General features: G+C 39.3%; 2 protein-coding genes across 2 annotated transcripts; both read left to right on the top strand.

The window, feature by feature from the left end:
• Positions 1–1,676: 1,676 nt before the first annotated feature.
• Positions 1,677–22,299, top strand: beat-IIIb (beaten path IIIb). The gene is given in 7 exon segments (XM_030384701.2): positions 1,677–1,881; positions 5,162–6,227; positions 13,285–13,487; positions 14,760–14,895; positions 19,859–20,121; positions 20,626–20,752; positions 20,891–22,299. Coding segments are annotated over 6 exon segments (1,143 nt in total). The 5' UTR covers positions 1,677–1,881; positions 5,162–6,088; the 3' UTR covers positions 21,166–22,299.
• On the top strand, positions 13,564–14,295 carry LOC115562711 (uncharacterized). Its single transcript, XM_030384703.2, has one exon. The coding sequence runs from the start codon at positions 13,693–13,695 to the stop codon at positions 14,173–14,175; it is 483 nt and encodes a 160-aa protein (XP_030240563.2). The 5' UTR covers positions 13,564–13,692; the 3' UTR covers positions 14,176–14,295.
• Positions 22,300–25,086: the final 2,787 nt, after the last annotated feature.

Raw genomic sequence — 25,086 nt, forward strand, 5'->3', positions numbered from 1 at the left:
AGTCGAGTTGTTATTTGTTTGCTGAAATTGAAAACTGATTGCCCTGAACTAAGCAGTCAATGAATTGCAATTAATGAGATACAATAATAAATTGTTTGTTGCTGATGTTGATGATGAGCTATTCGCTTGAAATTGCATATTGATAGAGTTAGAGAATGTGATATTAATGGATTTACGACTTATGCATTAGGAATATTTTAATGAATAGTAAAGCTAGTTTTAATGTTAGTTTAGAGGTAAATAATAAATTTAATATTTACAACTTTTAATATATTCAATAATATAAAACACAATATACATACATAAAAAGATTCAATAAATTATATATAAAATATTTACAATATATTAATATGTTCAAAAATATAATATAATATAATTAATTTTTTATATATTTTTTATTATTTATATTAAAAAAATAATAATAATAATAGCATTTGTGTACAAGATTTTGTATATTGAATGAAAATAAAATTGATTTTATTGCTTAAAGCAAAGTATTAAAATTATAAATATATTTTATATTATATTATTTTATATTATATTATATTATATTATATTATATTAAATTATATTATAATATATTATATTATATTATATTTTATTTTATTTTATTTTATTATAAATATATATCATATTTTATTATATTATAATAAGTAACTTATACTGCTCAACGCTCAGCTAATAATTTCCCACTATTTTTCAAAGCCTAACAGTCAAAGAGCTGCTAACAGCAGTGGAACAAAATGGAATTGAAATATAAGAGAGCAAGTACAGACACACACACACAGAGTCAGACGAGAACCGAGCACAGCTGCAACGACCTTCGCTTCGTGCGAATTCGCTCAATCGAGCGCGCTCTCTCTCTCTCTTCATCTGCCATCTGGAATCTGGCATCTCTCTCACGCTCGGCAGCTGTCTCGCTCGCTTGCTCGTTGCGTGCGCTTTCGCAACCTCAGACAACGCGAAACAGAGTTTTGGATGCGAGCACATATACATATTTATATGTATATGTATATATACTTGCAGTATTTGGGCAAGTTGCCTCGGCTTTTCTTAGCCCCACATCCGTTCGGCTGAAAGTCGTGCGTGCGGCCCAAGTGGAAAACCAGGTAATGAGGAGAGCAAAGCTTTTAGTCTTGCTCGGTTATTGGTGCTGTGTGGTTGAGACGACGACAGGCGCTGCGAAGACCGACTGAAGAAGCGACGACGGCAGAAGCGACGACAACGACTACGATTCCCAGTGTCTCAGCATGAGCGTGTGTGCGGGTGTGCGTGTGTGAATTAGCAGTGAAAAGGCTAAATTAGGTGTGTGTGCATATGATGGGGCTAAAACAAAACAAAAACTAAAAGCCAAAACTAAAACGAAAACTAAACTGAAACACGTAATAAGAACTCCGTGAGTGAAGCACTGCATTAAGTAAGAAGAAAAACAAAAGTAAAAGAGAAATGAAAACATTCGCGAGTGGCATTCACATTCACGTGTTGTTGCTGGCTCGTCGTTTGACAAATTAAAATGCATAAATTATGAATGAAAGTACCGTTACGTGCGTGACAACTAATAATTTGTTATTATTCTAAACGCACGTGGCCAGCGCTCGAAACACTTCGCGTCAACTCTAGCTTGGCAGACAAGGCCAACAGTGAACAGCCAACTGCGAACGGCGAACGGCGAACAGTGAATAGCCCCAACTACTCAATAAGCCGAAACAAACAAAAAAATATGCCAATTGCCGGCAGCGGCTCAGAGGCAAAGCTGCCTTTTCATTGCCAACATCGGCGACTTCCTGGCCACAAAGCATAATAAGACGCAACAACAGCAACAGCAATAGAAGAAGCAGCAGCAACAACAACAACAACAACAATCAGCAAGTGAGCATTCGAGTGAGTCGACACAACTTAAGCCATATTTCCCTTGAGGGGTCCACTCTGCTGGCCAGGATGCTCTGCTCCAATTTTTTTTTTCATTTACTTTTTTACTAACGTTTTTCTTTCGTTACAAATTTCTGTTGAACTTTTATGCGTAGCGGGCGCGCCTCAGGTGTCAAACATAAATTACAATAATTATGAAATTCTAGCCATAAAACGGCCAGAAAACACGGCCCATTTATCTAGCCCCGAATTGCGGCCATTTATGGGCCCAATTAAATAGTATGCGGCGAAATGTATTTAAAGTAGCTTAAAGTAAATGGAAAGTTTGTGTTCTGTATTGAAGTAAAGAGAATGCATATTTTTGCTAACATTTTTAAATTAGTTAAATAGTTGAGAGTGATGACAATGCAGCTTGATTATGTCTAAGAGCTACCTATAATTGCACATGATAACATTTATTATTATTTTAGTAGTTAATATTAATATTGCAAATATATTTTTATTATTTATTATTTATATAATACGTTATATTATTGAATTAAAAAGACAAAATGTAAAAAAAAAGAAAAAAAAATGAAAAATTTATTTTAATAATATAAGAGAAAAAATTAGTAAAAAGATCTAAATTATTTAAAAAAATATATTTTTTTTATTGATTGATAAATAAATACTTTTTCTTTAAAATAATTTTTATAAATATGTATATATGTACCTATTATTATGTATTTTTATTCTGAACTATTAGTTTATTTTTTAACACATGTAGCATAATAAAGCTTTCAATATGTAGGCTTTAAATCAATGTTTGTTCATTTTCTCTTTATTTATTTTTATTTTTGCATTTTCTGCAGTAAATAAAAATTCTTAGCATTCAATACAGTTGCCTTTGCTGGGCGAAAATTCATAAAATCAATTCATAAGCACCACAGCTATGTGCATATAGTTCTGGCGACAAATTTCGACAAAGACAGAAAACTTTGCAAGAAAAATAATTTTCTTTTGCTCGCCAGTTGTCAATATTTAAATACATATCAGATCTATATTTAATCGACTAAGCCTGTTGGTTCCTTAAATATACTTTTGCCTGTATTAAGTATTTAAATGCGAAGCATTTCTTTTGTGCAGCAGCTCAAGCAAAGATTTTAAAGCAACGACAGGCTCAAAAGCCTGCCAAAGGGACATCAGCGGCCATGGCCACACACACACACACACACACACACACACACACACACACACAGAGGCAGGCAAAAATAAATGGCCTGGCTTTGTCAGTCAGTCAGTCAGTCAGTCAGTAGGTTTGTCACTCAGTCAGACAGTCATTTAGTCACTCAAGCGCTCATTGCCTCAGTCGGCGCACAGCCGAGCTTGGCCTACATAGCAGCACGCATTTAGGCGCTGCGTGTGTGTGTAAGTGTTTGAACTGTGGATGCCTTTGTTTGCAGCATGGCATTGAACACGGCTTGGCTTTTTCACTCTCCTGACTTTAAACGAAATTTAAAATATGAGCTGTGGCCCACGTGGCGTATGGGTAATTCAATTTAATTAAGATGTGTGCACACTGCCAGCAGTAGCCAAGGCAGCACCAGCAGGAGCAGGAGCAGCAGCAGCACCCACTACCGCATGTGAGTGACCTCTGTGCGGCTGTGTGTGTCCTTCGTCCTGTGTCCTATTCTTGGAGCTGTCGCTTCGGTTATTTGCATATTTAACAAAGCGTCGCCATTCTAGCCACATAATTAATTATGCAAAAGGCTGAGAAAAACAGAACTTGACTATGTAAATGGCTCGAGGTATTCCATGTTACTTACTTATACATATACATATATATAGATACACCCCAAACCTTGCGAAGCCATGCCAAACCGTGCCTCGCACCGTGGTCCAACAACTATTTTGCATAAGCCTCTCCATCGGCTGGCATGTGCGTGAATCTTGGCTTAAATAGCTGACAACAAGGTGCTAAAATTATTCATGGCCTCTAATTACATAACATGATTTCATTTGAAAAGTTTATTCAGCCTCTGCCACAGTGTCTCACTCTCTCCCTCTCTCGCTCCTTTTCTTATGTTTGTTTAATTGATTTTATGTAAATGAAATTTCAAGCGAGTAGACGCAAACAAAACAAATGCCAAGCTCTAGTCATATTTCGCTTTTGAGACTTTGAGATTTGCGAACAAATATTATTAATTTATGTGCGTGAGCTTGTCATTCGGCTCTTGAGCAGCTTAATTGAGTTTAGTATGATAGCAGTCGAATTAGTCGCCAGCTAAGCAAAGCTTGTTCAGCCACAACAACACACATTAATTGCCATTGAATGCGGTGTATGTGTGTGTGTGTGTGTTATTCATTAATTAAATTCAACAGTCAATTGATGGCTTAACTTCGATTAGATATTGAATTACGAGCTGCAATATTTTAAGTGAATTTCGCCAGCATTAAATATTTACATACGAAATTAAATAAAAAAAAAAAAAAAAAAAAAAAAAAAAAAACATATTTTTATAATGGATATACAGAATTAATTCGAAAACACCAGAAAACAAAATTGTTAAATATTCGATAGTCGAGTATAATATTGTATTTAATAAGTGGTGGTGCAATCATTAGTAAAGCAGAACTCCTATAGTTCTTGTTTTGGAAGTATAAGCTTCTGGAATGTCTCAAAACTTCCAGCTCTCAAAAAAATAAAAAAAAAATAAAAAAAAAAATTTAAAAAAATTGATAAAATATAGAAATTTTGACGATTAAGATCATGTTGATTTGCCTAATAGCAAGGATTTAATCTGGAATTCGTCTGGCTAATATGAAGAGCTTGATCTTTTTGGCCATATTTTAATCAAAGCCTTTTTAAGCTAACGAGATATCAATATAATCTCAACTTAATCTTAACCATTAGGCAAACATTTTTTTTATCTATGAGTTCTTCTTTGCATATTTCTCAGTACAAGAAGTTGGACCCTATAGCTAAATATGTATGTACGTCTGTAATAGATTTGATCAACTGAAAGCTAAATATGATGAGCTGCTGTACAAGATAGCAAGCTTGAAATGTGATCTTTACAATACTTTAAAAATAAAGATAACATTTCAGCATTCTCTGTTTGTCAAGCCATTAAAATATTTCTATATAGAACATTCTAGATATCTACAAAGAAAATGCCTCAGCGTTCGAATTAATTACTCAACAGCCGCCACAAATATATTAAATAAAATATTCTAAACCTCTTTCCCTAATCTCAATAGCTTAATACCAGGCGTATATCATCAAATGACTCTGAATTCTCTTTCCTTGCAGCTCTCAAATTCAACGAGTTTGGCTTTGAAGCGAGCCTGTTGCCATATGCGAATTTCCTGGAAATGTGAAAATTGTAATTTTTTGACGATGCTTCAATTAATTTAACCGCACGCATTAGCAACAACAACGACAACGACAACAACAACAGAGAGAACTGTAATGAAAAAGGAAGCAAAGACAAACGCTGGCAAATAACAGACGAACGCAAATTGCTGAACAAACACTGGCAAGACGCATGTAAATGTAACTGTAGCTGTAACAGTGAAGGTGTATTCGTGAGTGTGTGTCCGTGGCTCTGTCTGCGTGTGTGTGTGTGTGCATAGAGCGCATAATAAGAAGAGCAAATAGCAGGGAGCGCGTGGAAAATAAAAATAAATACCAAACGACAAAACGCAGGCCACAGCTAAGAGCAGCCAAAGGAAGTGAGGAACGGGAGCAGCAGGAGGAGCAGGACATTGGATCCTGGGCTGGGTGACGCGTTTCCTCGTTGGCGGTCAAGGGAAATTTATTGCAATGCGCAAATGAGACAACAACAACAACAACACCGACGGCAAAACTAAAACGCAAAGCAAACAGCAGTAAAAGCAGTCAAAGAAGAAAAAGTGGACGAAAATAGAGTAAAAAAAAAAACCATACACACACACACATACGCTTGCTGCGTGCCCCAAATTGTGGCGAAAGAAAAATAACCAAAAAAAATTCCGCAACAAATTGAAAAATTAAAGTTTTACCAGCGCCAGCGTCAAGCAACAACCGACGCAAGAAGAAACTTGGCCAAAAGTGTTACAAACAGCCACCAAAAGAAGAGAAACCAAAATAAGTACACAGCCAACAGAAGCAGAGAAGCAGAGAGGAGGAGAGTGGGAGAGTGGGAGAGAGAGGGAGAGAGGGAGAGAGTGGAGCTACGGAACACATTAATGCAACAAAATGGGTGCAACTTTGAATAGACGACGACGTGGCCATTGCCTGCAACTGAGCGCCGGCTGCTGGTCCGCCGCCTCCTGCTACACAACGTGCAGCCCGCTGCTGCTGCTGCTGCTTCTACTGGCGCTGCTCAGTCCTGCTGGTGAGTAGTCGAGGGGGTTGCCGAATGTTTATTTAATTTATTAGCAACTTTGGCGAACGCCAACGCCAACGCCAACGTCAACAACAACAACAAACGCGCTGTGCACAAAAATTGGCCAAGAAGTTTTGGCTTTTTTGTCGCCACGCCCAGTGGGAGCGAATGGGCTGGCTGGGCGTGCGGGCAAATATTTTAGCCAACAATATTAGTTTGTGCCCGACCACAATTTGACGGCCTCTAAGAGCATATGCTGCCGCATGCTGATACTTTGCTTACGAGCACTTAATCGATTTAAGGCCTTCGCTCGGCGCGCTACGCCAAATAACTTTGACAGTTGACAGAGTCAGAGTCAGAGTCAGAGCCACAGCCTAAGCCAGAGCCATTGAGACTCTTCGAATCCTGCGCAAATCTCGGCAGACATTGGCAAACGATAAACTTTGTGGCATGTTTTAACCCTCTTCAGGACCTTCGTTCCGTTTCGGCGAGCGACTTGACGCATTAATCTGAACTTTGCCTTACTTATTTTTAATTAAGTTCATCAAACTACTTCAAAATATAAACAAAATTAACTGCCAACTGTGCCATAAAGCCTGCCAATTCGATTCGCATTGAAACCGAGTGAATTTCGGGAGGAAGCAAACTTGAGAATGTCATTTGCTTTTCGGTGTATGAAAACGGGGCGAAGTAACTAAATTATTTCATTATCTAAGAGCTGGCAGCGAATGGAAAGGCAATGCCAAAGAGCTAGTAGAAAAATGTTTAAGTAATAATTATTAAATTAAATATTTATTTCGATTTGAAAAGTTTAGTTTTAATTTTGATAATTTTTTCAAATCAAAACAATATAGAATTTTAGGACAAAATTCTGTAACCCGTCTAAAATTCATTGTTTTTATTGAGTTATATGTGAAAGCCAAGACTTGATTCGATAAATCGCATTGCTGAAAAGACAAAAGATTCAGCAATGCTCATTAAATTGAAAAAAAAAAATAAATAAATAAATAAATAGAAAAAAAAAATAAATAAATTAAACAGAATTATTTCGAAAATTTATTTAACTATTTAAAAACTTTTGTGAGTTCTTAAAAACAATTAAATTACATCATAATATAAATTAAAACTTTCTCACACATTTCGTTATACGTGACGTATGCGCAATGTGGGCTGTGCGCTTTAAGGCCTAATGGCTTCCATTTGCCCCAAAACGGCTCTTCATTTCATATTTCTTTTTACCAGGTTTTTTTTTTTGTGAAACATTTAATTAAGTGGATCGCTCTGCCTGGTTTGTTAGTTTTTCGAGCACTTTGGCAAAAGTTTGGCCACCGCAGCATTTAATTAAATAAATAAAAGTGCGCAACTTTTTCCACGCAATATTAATTTCTTTTTTTTTCGCCTTTGCCTTTGGCTTGCAGTTGTCAAAGCAAATGTTTTGGCTGTTTGGCAACTAACTCGAAGTACAAGTTTTTTCTCTCTCTTTGACTGACATATGGAGTCGCGTCTAGACAGCGGGCAAAGGAAATGGGAATGAAAATGATTATGGCGGCCGGGCCACTTAATTGCGGCGGAAAGCGCGTTCACTGAATTATAGATAAAAATCTTACTTACAGTTATTACGTGGTCACGTACGCATGTCCAGAGAGCCAACAAAAAAAAAAAAAACGAAAAAAATATCTAGAGTGTAGAAGAGTGAGCAAGAATAATAGAATTAAGCAAACGTGCTTCGGTAAAGGAAACACCAAATTTATTGGCAGCACATGAAACTAATGCCAAAGGACACGCAGAACTCTATGAAAGCAAAGCCGATGGCAAAATGCGACAGATTGTTAACAGGCATATTGATAAATTGGCTTAATCAATTACAAGAATTTAGTCAAATTAATTGGGTTTTGTATGACAAGCTTCACTGTGGCTGGCTGCTGCTAATTAGCGCCCGAGAGCATGCAACTATAATTTAAACTTTGCCACACAGACGTGTGTCAAATGTGTCCGAAGAGTCCGCATGCACTAGCTGGACATGTAATTAATCATAAAACGTAAAATTGATGTTTTCAATTTAATTGAATTAATCGATTGAGTTTCGTTGGCTATTGTTACGAGTGGAACTGTGAGTTGAGTCGGGGCTTTTGCCCACAGCCAATTCAAGAGTCGAAATGAATTTTAATTATATTATTACAGCTGTTGCATGCCAAGGTGCGCGTGTATGTGTGTGTGTGTGTGAGTGCTCTTTAATTGATATACTAATTAAAGAAAATAGGCTCTGTTGTATTTGGCCAACAGGTCAGTTGACAATGATCAATTCAGTTTATTGCTACAGCTGCCCTGATTTATTTTCTGCCCAATTTCACATGCGTCAAGCCTTTTGGGCTTTGCCATTATAATTTATATTAATTATGCGCACTCTATCAATTAACGTGCCCAGGGAATATATACAAATGAAATGCGCTGCTCAATCATTTGCTTAGGCAGCACATAATGGAGGTCAGTCCCTCACAGCAATTGTCCTGTTTCCATGCAACGGAAAATGACAAACATAACTGAGCTGCATTGTTGTTTGCTTTGTGGTTTTTCGTTTTGTGTTCAAGTCGCTGGCTCTGGCCATTTTCATAAGCTGCCTGCAAATCGATGACAAAGTTTTCACGACGGCTGCCTGCAAATATGCAAATGCAAGTGCGCCTGCAATGCAGCAAAGCGGCGAGGAACGTGCTCCATTTACAGCAACAACTGCAATAATAACAGCAACGGCAACGGCAACAGCAACGGAACGCACTCATCGTCAAAGAAAACGAGCCTGACAGAGAGATAAACACATACACACACACACACACAGAGACATAGACTGGCTCACAGACTGTAACATAGACAATGGACAGCTTGTCCTCGTTTTTATCGTTGTTGTTGCTGTTGTCGCTGGAGACTGAGACAAACTTCCGCCTCTGATTGCAGATTAAGCACGTTTCAGGCGTCTGCCTCGGCCGGCGCCTGCCAGGGCTCTAAATTGATGCGTATTGATGCTGCAGGCGTTGCGTTCTTATATATACACAAATACACATACACACATACATACATACACATACATACATAAATATGTATATATATGCTCAAGGCTTTGCATCCGTCACAGCGTTTCGGTCCGACCACCAAATCAATCTAAATTATCATCTCAGCTGCATTACGTTTATGGCTCTCAAGTTTATCATAAATTCTATATTCATATTCCAGCCTGTCGTAGCCTATGCAAATCCAGCCACCAGCAATGACACCAATTAGTTGAAAGTTTGACCGCTTACACTGCGCGAACTTAAAGCGTGACTCCACTTGGTTTCTCCGCCCATTCAAAGTATGCTAAAATATTCGATTTAATATTCAAAACAAATAACTGTTTGCGTATCGCCGACTGCTGCTGCTGACGCTTGCCACATTCGCATTCATATTCTCGCTTGATTCCATTTGATTTTGCCTGCGTCTGGCATTTGGCTGCGGGCCGTGAATTTAATCATTTAAAATCAACAATAATTAAACACGAAACTTTTCCACAACTTCAACTTCAACTTCAACTGCAGCTTCAGCAAGGTCGTCGTGATTAGATCGTAACTCTGGCATTTACACGACATCAAATGGAAAACTTTTACAGTGAATAATCCACCCCCCTCCCTTTGTCAAAAACCCCCCTTTTGGTTACGGCACTCCTTAATTAAGCACCGCATTAGACGACAAAAACTTTCCATGTTGCATAGTGTTTCTTGTCTGTTGCTGTCTTAATAATTAGTCGGGCTGACCCCGTAAGGTAGCTCCAGCTGGCTTGTCATCACGCCTGCCTCACCTGGCACTTGTCAAATTTATTTTGAGAATCAAAAGCGACAACAGAAAACCTGATTAGATTTAATTTCCCTATTGGGTGGCTGACATTTGCACGATGTTTAATTGGAGTTGAACCAGAGGAGTTGAAAAACAGAAGAATAAGAATGTTTTAATAATAGCTTGTTTAAATATGTATGACAGCTAACTTAAGTTGGCCAGTGCGCTTAAATGAGCAGAATTAATAGATATTAAACTTGAATATTTACATTTAAAAAAATTAATAAATAAATAATTAGAAAATGGGTTACACATTTACTGTGCAATACTTAAAGATTTAGTTGAAAGCGAAATTTGACCGTGAATATTGTTAAGTTCTACATTGACAATGAACAAAACGTAAAAAAATATTTCTTGAAAGGTTGGACTATAAAATCTTCACTTTACCTTTTTTCAAACTATAAACTAATTAAATGCTATTTTTATTTATTTATTTTATTTTTATTTTTACAATGCAAATGCATTGCAAATATTAAATGCATTATGCAAACTTTCGCCAGTTTCCGAGCGAATGCAAAAAGTATAGCATACTTTTACGCGCCATTTAAATTCCAATGCGCTGGGGCTCTTCACGGCCACAGTAAACACGAAATGTAATGCTGAAAACTACAAAGAGCTTAATACTTTACATAAATAAGTCTATATAATCAAATGTAAATTAATTGTGCAGTCTCGTTTATACTCTATTATTCCAATAAAAAGTGCTAACCGAACTTAATTGTATTTATCCGCGGGCGAAACAATAACTTAGCACTCTGATGCTTGTTTATGTGCCCAGCCATGGCAAAAGTTCAAGGATATTCTAGAAATAATATACAATACTTGCTTGTGTTTGAGCCACAATTGCCGTAGACAATCAAAATGCTAAGAAATGGCCAAGAAAATGCGCCAAAAATGTCTTTTAGCCAGCAAACGAGCTCAACAAAGTGTAGCATACTTTTGTGCGCCTTTCACAACGCACTGTGTTGGATAGTTGGGTAGTTGAGAGTGCATAATACTAAATCATACTTATGTCATAAATACTAGGCTCAAAGTGTCCGACACACCCACACACACATATACACATACACATACACAATCAAATGACGCCGCTGTCGCCGCCAAACGGAAGCGGCATTCAAAGGCCAGCCTCTCAGCTGGCACTGCAACCGCTTCCTCGCTGTCAGGCCCAACTCTGCTCCTGCTGCTCCTGCTGCTGCTGCTTCGTTTCCTCTCCCACACCGGCGTCGTTGTCGTCGGCACTTTAATGGCCGCGCTGTTTGCCTTTGTGCATTGTGCGGCTCGCTTAGCTTTTGTGCGCGTTTGTTTTGCCGCCAAAGGCGAAGGGAGAAAGGCAAAGGCCGGCTACTGGGCTTTATTTCGACACAGCACAAAAAGTCAAATGCCTTCAATGCGGCCGCTTCCTGGCGCTTAATGAAAATCTGTATATGTATGTGTCTGTGTGTGTGTGTTATTTTTAGCTAACTGCCAACGCACCGCATAATTAAATATTTATAGAGCGTTCGCATCAAAGCGCATTCTATAAATATTGTTTATGCGGAATTCGCGTTGATTCCCCAAAGTTCAATTGCCCTTTTATTTGCGGCTTTCTCCACTCAATCTAATTCCCCTGATATTGGCAAATGACGTCATCTCCCGACTAGCTGTCAGCGCTCCTTGGGCAGACAAGCGGGGAATTCAATTTTCCGCAGAATCACAAAGTGGGAAGTCATTATTGTAAAAGCTTTTCTAAAAATGTAGCGAGATAGACCTAGACAACTCAGCTAAATATGCTATTTAAGTAATATTAATAAAAATAATATTTATAACAGCAAATAGATTGATAGTGGGTCTATACGATACTATCGCTGATTTCATCAGATCAGCAACTACATTGTATATTGTACATATATTGTTAATCTAACTTTTTATTACTTTACTTTTATTATAAAAAAAGGTATTTATTATTTTAATTTTGTTTTTATAACATTGTTGTATTATTTAATATTTTGAAATTTTTTTAATCATTTTTTTTTTATTTATGTACCATTAATATATTTTTTATTCAAGTCTTACTTGCTATCTGTTTTGCCCTAACCGTTAACAACAATTTTCATTAATATTAAAAATTAAAAAAAGAAATAAATATGAAGAATTTTACATCAGTGTTTTAAGCTCTCTACGCATGTAGCTTCTTCATTTTCATTATTATCCTCTTCTCCTAAATACTTTCCATTTGAGTTTCCATGGCAGTACAGTTGAGTATCGATAGCTTTATAGATAGGCAGCGTTAGTTAACTATAGAACTACCTCGTATGATTTTTTTTGGTCTCAGTATTATTTTGTTTGCAAAAATTGTATATTTTGTGTATTATTTAATTCACACTTCCACCTAGTGAGTCTATATATTGACATCCAAGATGTAAAATACATTAAATTCCATCGATACTATCTATTGTGGAATTGCCAACGACTCTATTATGCATATAAGAAAGAAACTTAAGAAACTCAATGTCTATGCTTATCTCTAGGCACGCTGTAAAAACTATTTTAAGCATTTCAGAATTTATATGAGCTGCTGCTGCTTCTGCTGCTGCTGCTGCTGCTTCTGCTTCTGCTGTTAGGCTTTTCTCTTGCTGCCGTTGTGCAGCATTCATTTTGGTGCAATATTAATTTCATATCTTGATTTTCGTGCCATAACTTTGACCCAAATTGTCTAAGTCTACCTATGCAGGCCTTTTGTGTACGTTTAAAAGTCGGCAACTTTTCGTTTCGTTTCGTATCGTTTCGTTGTCTCGCACACAACTTCTTGGCAGGAGACCCCCATCGATTCCCCACACCTCCCTCCCACCTTCTCTAGCCAGCCAGCCCCATTCTGTTCAACTGTATTCCATAGCCTGGGCACGTTTTGCACGTCTTCAAGTTGGCCGCTTTCATTCTCTGGGTAGCTCGCATTGTGTTGTGTGGGGCCAAACAAAAGCGCATTGTCTTCGGGCCGACTAGCGGATTTCTTTCGATTTCCTTGACTTTTATGCACTTGCTGCGAGTTATTTATGGTGCTGGCATTGATCGGGGAACCCAAGAGCTGCCACGTCTTTGTTTCAGTGCCTGCTAAAGGAGCTTTAAATTCACACTCGGCTTAATCGAGCCGTCTTTCTCTTTAAATAACTCTTTATCTAACTCTCACTCTCTCCCCATCCCTCTCTCTCTCTCTCTCCATTTTTAGTGGATTGCCTAACCATGACTGAGATTCGTATACCGAAGCACATTATGCGACATGAGGACGCCGTGCTGGGCTGCAAGTTCGATTTGGATGGCGAATCGCTGTACTCGGTGAAGTGGTACAAGGATGGGTTCGAGTTCTATCGCTATGTGCCGCGGGACATGCCGCCCGGACAGGTCTTTCCGCTGCCCGGCGTTGATGTGGAGGTGAGTCTGTCTGTCCATGTTTACTAATCGGATTGGATGCGATGAATTCCGCATCGAGTAGGCGGATGCTTTTTTTGTTGTTTATTTTTCTGTATTTGGCCCTTGTGAGGCGCTGTCAAAGTCAATTACGAGAAGCCCGTTGAGCAGTCAACTGGCAGGAAATATATTCGTTCGTTAACAATTTCGGAAACTCGACTCGATTTCAATGTACTCCAAGAATAAATCGAAACTGCTGCAGACGCTGGAGGAGTGTATGCCGCCGCTCAGCCACGAGGATGCCATCGAAATGATTGCCCAGATGGTGCGCCAGCCGGTTAGCAATCCCATCGAGGCCGGCCTGCGCCTGGGCAGGATCGAGAAGGAGCACAGCATCCTGCACGCGGAGAGCCAACTGAAACTCCACGCGGCCATGGAGAGCTTCGATGGCGCCGCCCTTGACAGCGCCCTGCCAGTCAGCGACAAGGAGCTGACTGAATTGGCCGAGGTGGCGGCGGAACTGGACGACGACGACGACGACGACGATGACGACGTCGATGATGAAGACGTCGAGGATGATGACGATGATGAGTTGGACGATGAGCTCGATGATGATGACGATGCCGACGATGGCGACAGTGCCGCTGCCTTGAAGAATGAGCGACCCGCCGATCCCCTGACGTTGTACAACCTACAAGATCGCACCCAATGAGCTGTGCTCTGCCGACGCGGGCAGTCGTTGAGCTTATGTTGGACAGTGTAGAGAGTTTCAAAATTTGTATTTAAATTAAATTGCGTTTGCCCATTGCGGAATAGAAATTGTTGAGAATAATTTGATTTTTTTTTTTTTTTATATATTGATTTTTTTTTTTTTTTTTTAGCTGGAAAGACTTGAGTATATGATTTTAAATTTTTGCACTGGCTATACATGATTATTTAGAATTTTCTTTTTAGTTTTGATTGCTAAGGACTTCTACTAGAGCTTTTATTGGACAGTGTAGAAACCTTCAAAGTTTTTATTTTTATTTTAATTATAATTGCGTTTTCCCATTGCAAGACTCAAGTATAGAACTTTTACTATAATGATTTTTTCTGTTCGTCCTTTCTCCTTAGTTCTGCTTTCAAAGGACATATTTTGCCAACTTGCAATCTTTCAAAGTTTCGAATGTCACTTTCTCTAACCAAGACAAGCGCAATATTTTCTTTGGCCTCTCTCTCTCTCTCTCTCTCTACTTTTACTTTTAACATATTCGTTTATGCTACAACTGTTTGTTTTTTCTCCCTCTGCCTTTGCAGTTGCAGAACTCGACGGACATTGCTGTGGTGCTGCGCTCGGTCAGCCTACAGTCGACGGGCCGCTATCGGTGCGAAGTGTCCGGCGAGGCGCCTTCGTTCCAGACAGTTTCCGGTCACGAGGACATGATTGTTGTGGGTAAGTGCAAAAGAGAGGGCGACAAGGGCAACGAGACAGACAAAGTGAGAGAGAGAGACAGAGATAAATATATATAGAGCAAGATTAATTGCTCAGCATGGACAAAGCGATGAAAAGTAATCTGTTTCTTTCAGTGGAACACAAATAAACACACACACACACGCACACAGAGAGAGGAAACTCATATATATGTATAAAATATTTCGCATTTATATAGTTTATGCTTTGGCATTGTTTCTCGCTGCGATTTACAAATTCTCAAGCATGAAACCTGTGCCAAAAAAAAAAAGAAAAAGGAAAACGAAGCTGAGAAAAAAGATAACATGCCAGGCAAGGCTACGCAGCGAGCCACTTGGCCAGTTGGGCAGCGTTCAACAACCTTCACACAGATACACACACACACACACACGCATACAGACACACACATGCATGTTGTCTGCCTGTCTGTGTGTGCGTGTGTGTATTTTGTATTATTCTGTTGGCAAATTGCCCATGTACGTGATGCAATTCAGCTGCTCACTTACAGCTCCAGACCTGGATCCAACTATGGCCGGGCAGAGAATGGACTGGGCTGAGCTGAGCTGAGCTGAGCTGGGCGGGGCGGGGCTGGAAGTGGGGGCATTTGACTGGCTGTGCTGCAACTTAATTTGAAATTTTTGCGCAATCCAACAAAACATGGCGCAAAATATGGCAGAACGCAATATGAAAAAGTGCTTTGGGGAAAACTTAGAATAAACGTGTTTAATAACAGCCGCAACGGCCGGCGAAATGCCAGCAGCAGCAGCAGCGGCAGCAGCAGCGGCAGCAGCAGCGGCAGAAGCGGCGGCAGCAACAGCATCGTGAATAAATCCCAGTTGCTTTACGCTACTTTCGCTATTTTCGCATTTCGCATTTCGCATTTGCCAGCCTTTTCACAACTGGGCTACAGTTATTGCAAACTTGATGCTTAGCACACTCACACACAGACGGGGAGACAGACAGACGTGCAAATAAGAGACAAGTGCGCGAGCAATGAGTGAACGACTGCGTAGATATCCTAGGCATAAGAATAAATAGGCCCAGTATTTGTATGTGTTGATATAATATCTAGCATGTGCTGTTCAAGAAATCGATATTTATCGATTGTTGAGCAATGGTAAAGAGCGCAATATAAAGGGGAATCTGATAAGAAAGCACACTATATGCAATTTATATAATACAAATACTAGTAAAAATCATAATAATATCGATTTATATAATGCATTCCTGTTGAATTTAATAAGTTCTCATAGGTTGAGAGATATCGATTTTTGAAGAATTCTTACGACAGCCGGAAGAGACTTTTTGACTAGAAATCATTCTATAGTCAATTTTGATAATCTATAACGTTTGTCCTATTGAGAGCATATACTTAAAATACTTCTATTTAGCGTAAATGGTTTATTAGACATATTGTAACATTTGACAAATATCGATATATATCGATTGTTGAATAGCTAAAAAACTTCCTATAAATCAATTTAAACTTATTTTCGTGGGTATTAAAACATAATAGAAGAAATTGTCCCGCTTCAATTCCACAACGCAACAACCGCTTTTGAGATAGTCCCATACAAGCCGATACTTATACAAGTACTTATTTGTATATATGAAAAGAATAACATAAGATTAGTAATAGTAGTTATTATAGTATAAGCAGACTCATCTAAAGTAGAGTGAGGCGCAGTAGAATTTCTATAGTATTATTATTATTATTTATTTATAATATAGCTATAAAAACTGTTATACATATTTCGATTATTGATTACTACACTAAAATTCACTTAATGATTAGCCATATAGAACATTAAATTAAAGGCGATTTTCCTAAAGTAAACGCCCTGTCTTAAATATAGATTGGACCCATTGATAAATATAATTTTCAGCCGGCAATTGGCTAGACTTTAATAGACCATCAATACAGTACTTACCGAAATAGAGACTTATTAGTTTCAGACAGCTAAATAAATATTCAAATAAAAGTAAAAATAAATCGCCCTCAGCGTCCAAAATACTTGTGTTTTCTCACTCGGCAGCCAAGTTGGAGCTGAATGTTGTTTACATGCTGCGCATTCCAAATATTCATTTAGTTGAACATACATACATATATACGGGCAGTGGGAGGCGAAGGCAGCCAACATCATTATGATTATGATTGACATCAGCATTGGGCCTCAATTGCTGGTCCCCAGGCAATTTTGTATTCATTTCCGTGAGGTGGGAACGAGCTATCAAACCGTGTATATCGCATAATTAGCCCAACTAACTAACTGGCTCCATATAAATGTCTGTGTGTGTGTGTGTGTGGGGGTATGGGGCAATCAGAGCTGCACGCTTCCGCATTGCTGGGGGAATTACATTATTACTTGACTTTAATGTTTGCCAAGCGATCTGAATCGCAATCTGGCCGCGCGTCCCGGCTCAACTCTAAGCGGATTAAATCGACTACGTTACGAATGCTGCAGATCTATAAAGTTAATGAATCACCTGTTAATGGCAGAAGCCTGAAAAGAAAAAAAGGAAAATACGAGAAGGCAGAGAAAAAATATCAAATGATTTAAATTGCTGGAATATTGAAATTAATGCAGCCGTATATGAAGGCTGTACGTGGGTGTATGTGTGTATGTGTGTGTGTGTGGGTGTACGGAAATAATTGAATGTGATTACTGGCGCAGAGAGCTAAATGACGAGGCCGAATACAGTTGACCCAGTTAGTGGGCTCAGATGGCTGCGCTGATAGCTTCTGGTCGGATAATTGAAGTGCAGGCGCGGAAATTGAAAACAGAAATGGAAAATATCGTCGACTGAGCAAAACTAACACTGCACAGTTAATTAGATTATCATAAGCTGCAGGCCGAAGGTCCGCTGACAAATTGATATATCTGTATAGGACCAGACACACACACACACACAGTCTTCTCTCACATTGTCAATTTAAGCCGCTGCATTTGGCTGAGGATTAGCAAACAAAGGCTCGAGCAGGCAGCTCAGACAATAAACGAGAAATGGTCAAACAATTAGAGGCAATTGAAACAAGCAACCCAAACAAATGGCCAGCCGAAAAGGGTTTCAGTCTCAGAACAAAAGAAAGTCTGTTGCCAAATCATAATAAAAGGCAGCAGCAGCAACAGCTCAATCAATGTCGCCGCACATAAAAGACTGAAAATAATAATTTATGCAGCTGAGTGGAGCGGTAGATAGAAAAAGATAAGAAAAGAGAGAGAAGACAACCAAAAATAGAATATAGCAATGCAGCAAGGCAGCAAAAGCAGGGGCAGACACACAGAGAGAACATGCACAAAATATTCGTTGCTCTTCCTTTATTTCTGTTCATTTCATTTAATTTCTTTTCGCCTTTTCCTCAGTTTATTTGATATGATTTTATTTTTGGCTTGGGACAAGGTCTTGCATTCATTACGGGACTTTCGCTGCGGGCGGTCGCGCGAGGCAAATATTAATACAAGAGCAATCAGGATTATTTTTATTATTATTATTATTATTATGAGTATTATTATCATTATTAAGGCGCAACGGAAGCGCAATGCCAGCTGCAAAAGCACAAGGTAAAGACATTTTTAAGAAATGTGTGTGAGAGAGAGAGAAAGAATGAGTAAAGCTGAAAAAGATTATAATTCGATTGTGTGGGTATTTGTGTCTCTGTGTGTGTGTGTGTTTGTGTGTCACATTCGATTTATATGGATACCTTGTTGCAGTTCAGCTTAAACTGCATCACTTGGCTGGCTCTCGTGACTGTCCAGCGGTTGAGTGACCCACTTGGCATACTTCCAGCTTCGAGTTAGACACAATAAGGAGAGAGAAAAAATAGTAAAACATATTTTTGGCAATTGCTGTAGCTTGCGTTATTTGAGTGGCCAAATGTGTGATCAGAGCTTTAATTTAATTTCAATAAACGAAATGCTTGCTTTAATGACTTGACAGAAAAAGATAAGAAAATACATATACATTAGCTTATTAATTGTGTAGACATGTGGTAGTCTAGGTAGGCCAAGGGAGATACTTTTTATGACTAGTACATTTGATAAGCTGGCTAAATTATAATTATAAATTTAGCATAAATTTGTTAACAGATTTTTTAAGATTTTCCAATCGATCCAACATTATTTTGAGCATGGATGAGAATATTGACTAACCCAATATATATATTAATTAACTTATATTAATTAATTAATTTATATTAATTAATTAATTTACATTAATTCATTAATTTATATTAATTAAATAATGTTGATATACATAATTTAATTAATTTAATAATTACTTAATTACTTTAATAATATATTTTTTAATTTTATAATTGGAAAATTAAACAAATTATTTATTCATCAATTATTTTAATAATTTATTTATTAATTTTTTGTTTGAAAAATAAAAAAAACTTCATTAAATAATTAATTTAAAAAATAAAAAAACTAAATTATTAATTATTATTATAATAAAATAATTAATAAATTAATTTAATAATGGGAAAATTTAAAAAATATAAGTTATCGTTTAAATAATTTAAAAATTAATGAACAGTAAAGGCATTGCTATTCAAAAAATTATTATTATTATTATTTTTTTTTTATTTATTTTACTACTGCTCTTGTGTGGGTGTAATAGATTCTTTGTGTAGGCAGCACTTGAGTTATGTATGAGCTCAATAGAAATTGAAAGAGGAGAACTTTCGATAGGCGAAAGTCATCTCAAAAATAAATAACTATCAGAAGTAGATATATTCAATAAATAGAAATCAAACGAGAGACTCAATTAAATGTTTAAATAGTATTTTTAATATATAATACGAGATATTCAAAGGCTGTTTGCATGCCATAGAGTCAGTGCATGGCAAGTAGCTTTAACCAGGGCAGCCGCGAGTGCGGCTCATATTATTGGCTAGTCGATGCGAGCGAGAGTACATTGTGCACTTATCTTCCATTTGCAGTGACGCCCAAGCATGGACCACAAATCACTGGCGGTCAGCCCCGATACCAAATTGGCGATGTGGTGCGCGTCAATTGCACTTCGGCGCCATCGAAGCCCGTGTGCCATCTCAGTTGGCTGATTAACGGCATGCACGCGAACCGCTCGCTGTTGCGCCCGTACGAGCCGCTGGTGGTGGGGCGCGAGGGTCTCGAGGTGGCGCGCCTCGGCCTGGAGTTTCGTGTGCGCGGATGACATTTCAAGCACGGCGACATGAAGTTGAAGGTGAGTTATGGCTGGACTGGGGCCCCAGCCCCGGGTCGGGCTTTAAGCTGATTACGGCCTCGAAATTGATACATTACGTTGCCCATAGCCCAGCGCCAAACGGCGGCGCCAACATTTTGATTCAATTTGCGGCAACATTACACGACAGCGCATGTTGATTACTATCTGGCGAGGGCGAGTGCACACACACACACACACACACACATTTATATCTGTATATGTATGTGTTTGTGTGCGTCGTAAAGGCCACAAAATTTCATGCACGACTTTTATGAGGCGACTACTGACCGGCTCGCTCTTTGCTCTGGCCGTTTGCATATTGCGGGTCATTTTTGGTTTATCAGAGCTCATCGTGTGCATGTGTGTGTGTGTGTCTGTGTGCGAGTGCCACAGTTAATGAAAGCATAAAACTTTTAGTGTGCGCCGTCAACGCTGGGGCACATTTGGTTCGGGGCAGAGATTTCATGAGTCAGTAAATAGCAGCCGCACGCTCTCTCATTGCAGTGTGTCGCCAAAATCTCGTCCGTCTATTGGCAGAGCAACGAGGAGAGTGTCGAGAGCGATAAGCATCAGCGTATACCCGTGCTGGAGTCCAGGGAGACGGTGCGGCAGCTGGACAAGTCACTGGAAGGTGAGTGGTCGAACGCCTCATCAATCATACGCAGCGTGCAACAGTTGTCAACAGTGAATCAACTCTATTTACCCTCCTTCTCTTTCTCTCTCTCTCTCTCTTCCTCTCTCTCTCTATCATTCTCTTACCCTAAAGCAGAGAAGCAGGTGAAGAAGAGTCGACGTCCTGCGGCAGCCACCTCGGTCGCCGCTGCGGCCTCATCCGCGGCGCGTGTGTCCGCCTGGCTGGGCTGCTCCCGGATATTAGCGTTCAAATCCATTGCACGCATTGCGCTGTACGCGCTGCCCGTCTTAATAGCATTTCTGTGTAATGCCGCCGACGGCCTCGGCCGTGGCAGCAGTAACAAGAGCAGCTGCTGCCAACATGACCGCCGCCTGTTGGTCCAATTAAGCGTATCCACGCCGTGCAGATAACAATTAACGAAGATGTATGACACCTGCCCGGGTCGGGCTGGCCGCGCAGCCCGGGCCAAACTCATTAAATCTGTGTAAATATTTCAACTACGCAAATGCACAAAACAGAAATACACACACACACACACACACACGCGCACAAAATAAACACATCAAGTATACGCCGCGTTCGCCGTGCGGTAAATCAAATTTTGCAGCTGCTTAGCTACTGTACATACATAAAGGACAGTTAAACAGATACATACGTACATATATTTGGAGAGAGTGTGAAAGCGAACTAGCTCTGGCAATTCCTAGTTCCCTTAGTGCCGGCAGAAAGAAATTGCTCAAAGTTGTTACGCAAGAAAAGTGAGGAAAAATTCAATAGAAAAATAGAAATAATAAGAAATATTTATGTATGCGAGTACTTCATTAGCCAAATGCGTACAAGCCTAGACCTAAGCATAAGCTAAGATAAAAATCTGTTAAAGCAAATCGGAGAATAAATAGCATAAATATTACTACAACTAGAGTCTTCATATCCGATGCTTACGACAAATAAAAAACACAAAAAATAAAGAAAACATAAATGATGTGTGGGTAGAGATTGAAATGCATAATTGTTGTTGTGCTCCGGATGGCTTAAAATAAAGATCAAAGATAGAAAAAAATAATCTTCAAAGCTAAAATAGAGCAATAAGTAATTCAAGATTAAAAAGCAGCATTAAATAAATTATTTAAACGAAAATCAGCAAACAAAAAAAAAAAAAAAAACAAGGAAAATAAATAATAAATAAAAATTAAATAAAAATAAAACAAAGATTTGGAGCTGCCAGACGAGCAACTGTACATTTCCACAGAGTAAGCTAATTGAAAAGTAGGCATTTATATTGTACAGTTATTTATCTCTTCTTCAAAGTAATATTTAGTGTTTCACACAAACACACACACACGCATACATATGAAACACACAAACATGTGCATATCTTGCATGCAAAACTGTTGAATGTTTAGGCTAAGGCGAAATATGCAAAATATTTAGCAAAATATGTTAAGAACTTGATTAAGTTAAGTCTCTCAAGTGTTTAGCTGTGTAAATTATTATGTAATAATGAATGTTATTAAGTCTTTAACAAATAAAATGCATTGAAAATCGGAGTTGAATGTCATTGCGCTCGAAAGTAGGCAACACTTTTTTGTCCAGCTGCATTTAAGCAGAGCGCTCGAAAGTAGGCAACACTTTCTGCATAGCTACGATATACACGTGCCCTTAAAAGTAGGCAATGCTTTTCATGCATAGCTGCAGCTGAAACTGGAACTGGAATTATCATTGACAGCGAATGTCCTTGCCGCTGCTTTATTGTTGCAGTCATTGCCATAATATCTCGCCTTCATTGTTATTATATTTACTTGTCGGATTTGCTGGCTATGCGCCGACCCTGCCGCAGCGCAACTTATTTTCTTTTCATTTCTTTTATTTTATTTTATTTTGTTTTTTTTTTTTTTTCATTTTTTTGCTGTCGCTCTTAATGCGGCACATTTATTTTGACTTATGCGCCGGGGGCGACTGGGAAAAAGTGTACTTAGCAGCGCCGGAGTGGGGCGGGTTGCGTGTGGCATACTCTTGAAACATTTGATTACGTGTCGTATATCAGCACATTGTTTGATTGAATTTCGAATATGCGGTCGAGGTTGGTTGGTTGGCACACAGGAGAGCTGAGGTCCTCCCGATGGTGCGCAGCCTATCTGTCATTTGCTCAAAGGTTAGAGCGCCTAATGCGTACAGTACCTTTGACCTTTGCCTTATCCAGCGTAGCATCTCATTTGGTAATTGACGTATGACTATATTCAGATAGTTACTAGGCTCCGCGGGCGCCACTACTCAGTCTCGTTGAACACTTGAATGTGCTTGGCGAAAATTAAACAGAATTTACCTCGAATTGAATGCCTCGAGCAGGCCAAGTTCTGGCACATTTAAAGTTGTTGTAGCAATTAAAAATTATGAAAGCGCCGAGGCGCCAGCACGGATGCCGGCCTGAGCTCGTGCTTATTTGCTTAATTTCACAGAGCGCATATGCACAAAAGGACATCAGCCAGAGCCGGCCCAGCATAATGTGGAGTAGCAGCGCTGGCTTTGCTTTGCTTTGCTGTCATTTTATTTTTGTATTCTTTTTCATTTTTTGTTTTTGTGTGTGTATATAGTATATATACTATATATATTATCACAGCCACTTGCATTGCATTTTGTTTATATGCTTTTAATGCAATTAGCACGCTTTTCACTTTGATTTACGCCCAGGCGCCCGGGCGAAGTCTGAATGGCAGTCCAACTGACAAACTGTGCCCAAAGGGCGCTTTGTCTATCGAGGCACACACGAGTGCTTGCCAGTTCTGTTTTACCCATTTGTCTCGCTCACCCTCTCTTCCTTTCTCCCTCTCTCTCTCTCTTGCTCTGTATTTCTGTGTTTGTTTGTCTCCTATTTGTCAGCGTACATATTTATGAGTGGCAAACGCGGCTTTCATCTTTTGTTGGGACAGACGCTGCTCCTGCTACTGCTCCAGCTCCTGCTCCTGCTCCCAGCGCTTGTTTAGCTGCCTCTGCTGCTGCTGCTGCTGCTGTTCATTATGTGCTTGCTGCGCTTGTTTATGCAACCATTTTCATTAGCAGCGCCAGCAACGTCACTGCCATCAGTCAGGCAGGCAGTCAGTCAGGCCAGGCAGGCAGCAGCTGGTATTGAAGTCGGACCAGCGAGTCCTTGTCACAGCCATTTGAGTACTTTGACCCTCTCTAATGCATATTGTGTGTGCCTTGAAGCGTCATTTGTTGCGTTGTTTCTTTCGCTTGGCGCAATTTTAATTACGATTTGCTCACTTACATTCCATTTTGCTGCTAATGCCCACACGCCACACTGCCGCTGATTACACTTCAATCAAACGCGCGTAAATATCAATCAACGCGCCCGGCTAAGAAACGCCCCAAAGCAGAACTCATTTAAAAGTAATCAACAAGTGGCACGAAAAGCGCGCTGCAAGAAAATGGAAACTAATCAAAGAATCCGACATGCCATCAGCTAGAGTAACTGGCGTGGCCGCATAATAGGACTAAAGCATCTGATAATTGGGCGCGCTGGGGCAGCGCCAATGGAAATTACAGAGATAAATGAGCTGATTCTAATTATATTGTTGATTCATTAGAACTAGAGTGTTTCCTAAGCAAAAAAAAAAAGGGTATTTCGATAATTTATGGCATATATCGAGAGTCAAGCTCTCTCTCTCTCTCTCTCTCTCTCTCTCTCTCACACACAGAGTCGTTAAATCAAGTGCTCGATTTCAATGAGTTATGGGCATAAATAAATGTCAGCAGCCTCGCTGGACGCTGTCGATAATTTATGTTTATTGCTTATGCAAAACACAGCGTCCAATAAGCACAAAATCAAACAAATTGCTAAAAGTTCGAAACGCCCAACTCCATGTGAACCACAAGTAGCTGGTGCTCCTCCAGCTCCTGCTCCTGCTCCTGCCCTGCTCCTCCTCCTGCACGGTGTCAATTGGGGAGCTAATGGCGGCTCGTTGATAAGCCGTCGCTGTGAAATTAGCAAACAAAATGCGTAGCTGTAAATGCTTTTGCCTTTTATTTTCATTTTCATTTTCAGCTTCTGCTTTTTTTTTCCCCGTTTTTTTTCTCTGCTTTGTTTTTGTTGTTTGTGTCTAGGCCGCAAGGTGAAAATGGTGTGCGAAAAGTCGTACGTGCGTGAAAATGAATCAAGGGCGCGTGCACAAAATGTAATTGTTTGCCGCCGGAACTGTGTGTGTTTGTGTGTGTGTGTGGTCAGGTGGTTCGGCAAAGATATGGCCGTGCCTTGTCTATGATTTAATGTTAATCACTTTTAAGAGCCGCTGACCAGGCCAGAGATGTAGACGGAGCTGATGGAGGAAGGAGCT

Source organism: Drosophila navojoa, chromosome 3 (assembly GCF_054131105.1).
Source record: "Drosophila navojoa isolate 15081-1374.11 chromosome 3, UAZ_NAV_1.0, whole genome shotgun sequence".
NCBI classification, from domain to species: Eukaryota; Metazoa; Arthropoda; class Insecta; order Diptera; family Drosophilidae; genus Drosophila; species Drosophila navojoa.

What these genes read in the sequence shown, in the direction of transcription:
- LOC115562711 (XM_030384703.2), top strand. Translation starts at nt 13,693, where the DNA reads ATGTACTCCAAGAATAAATCGAAACTGCTGCAGACGCTGGAGGAGTGT.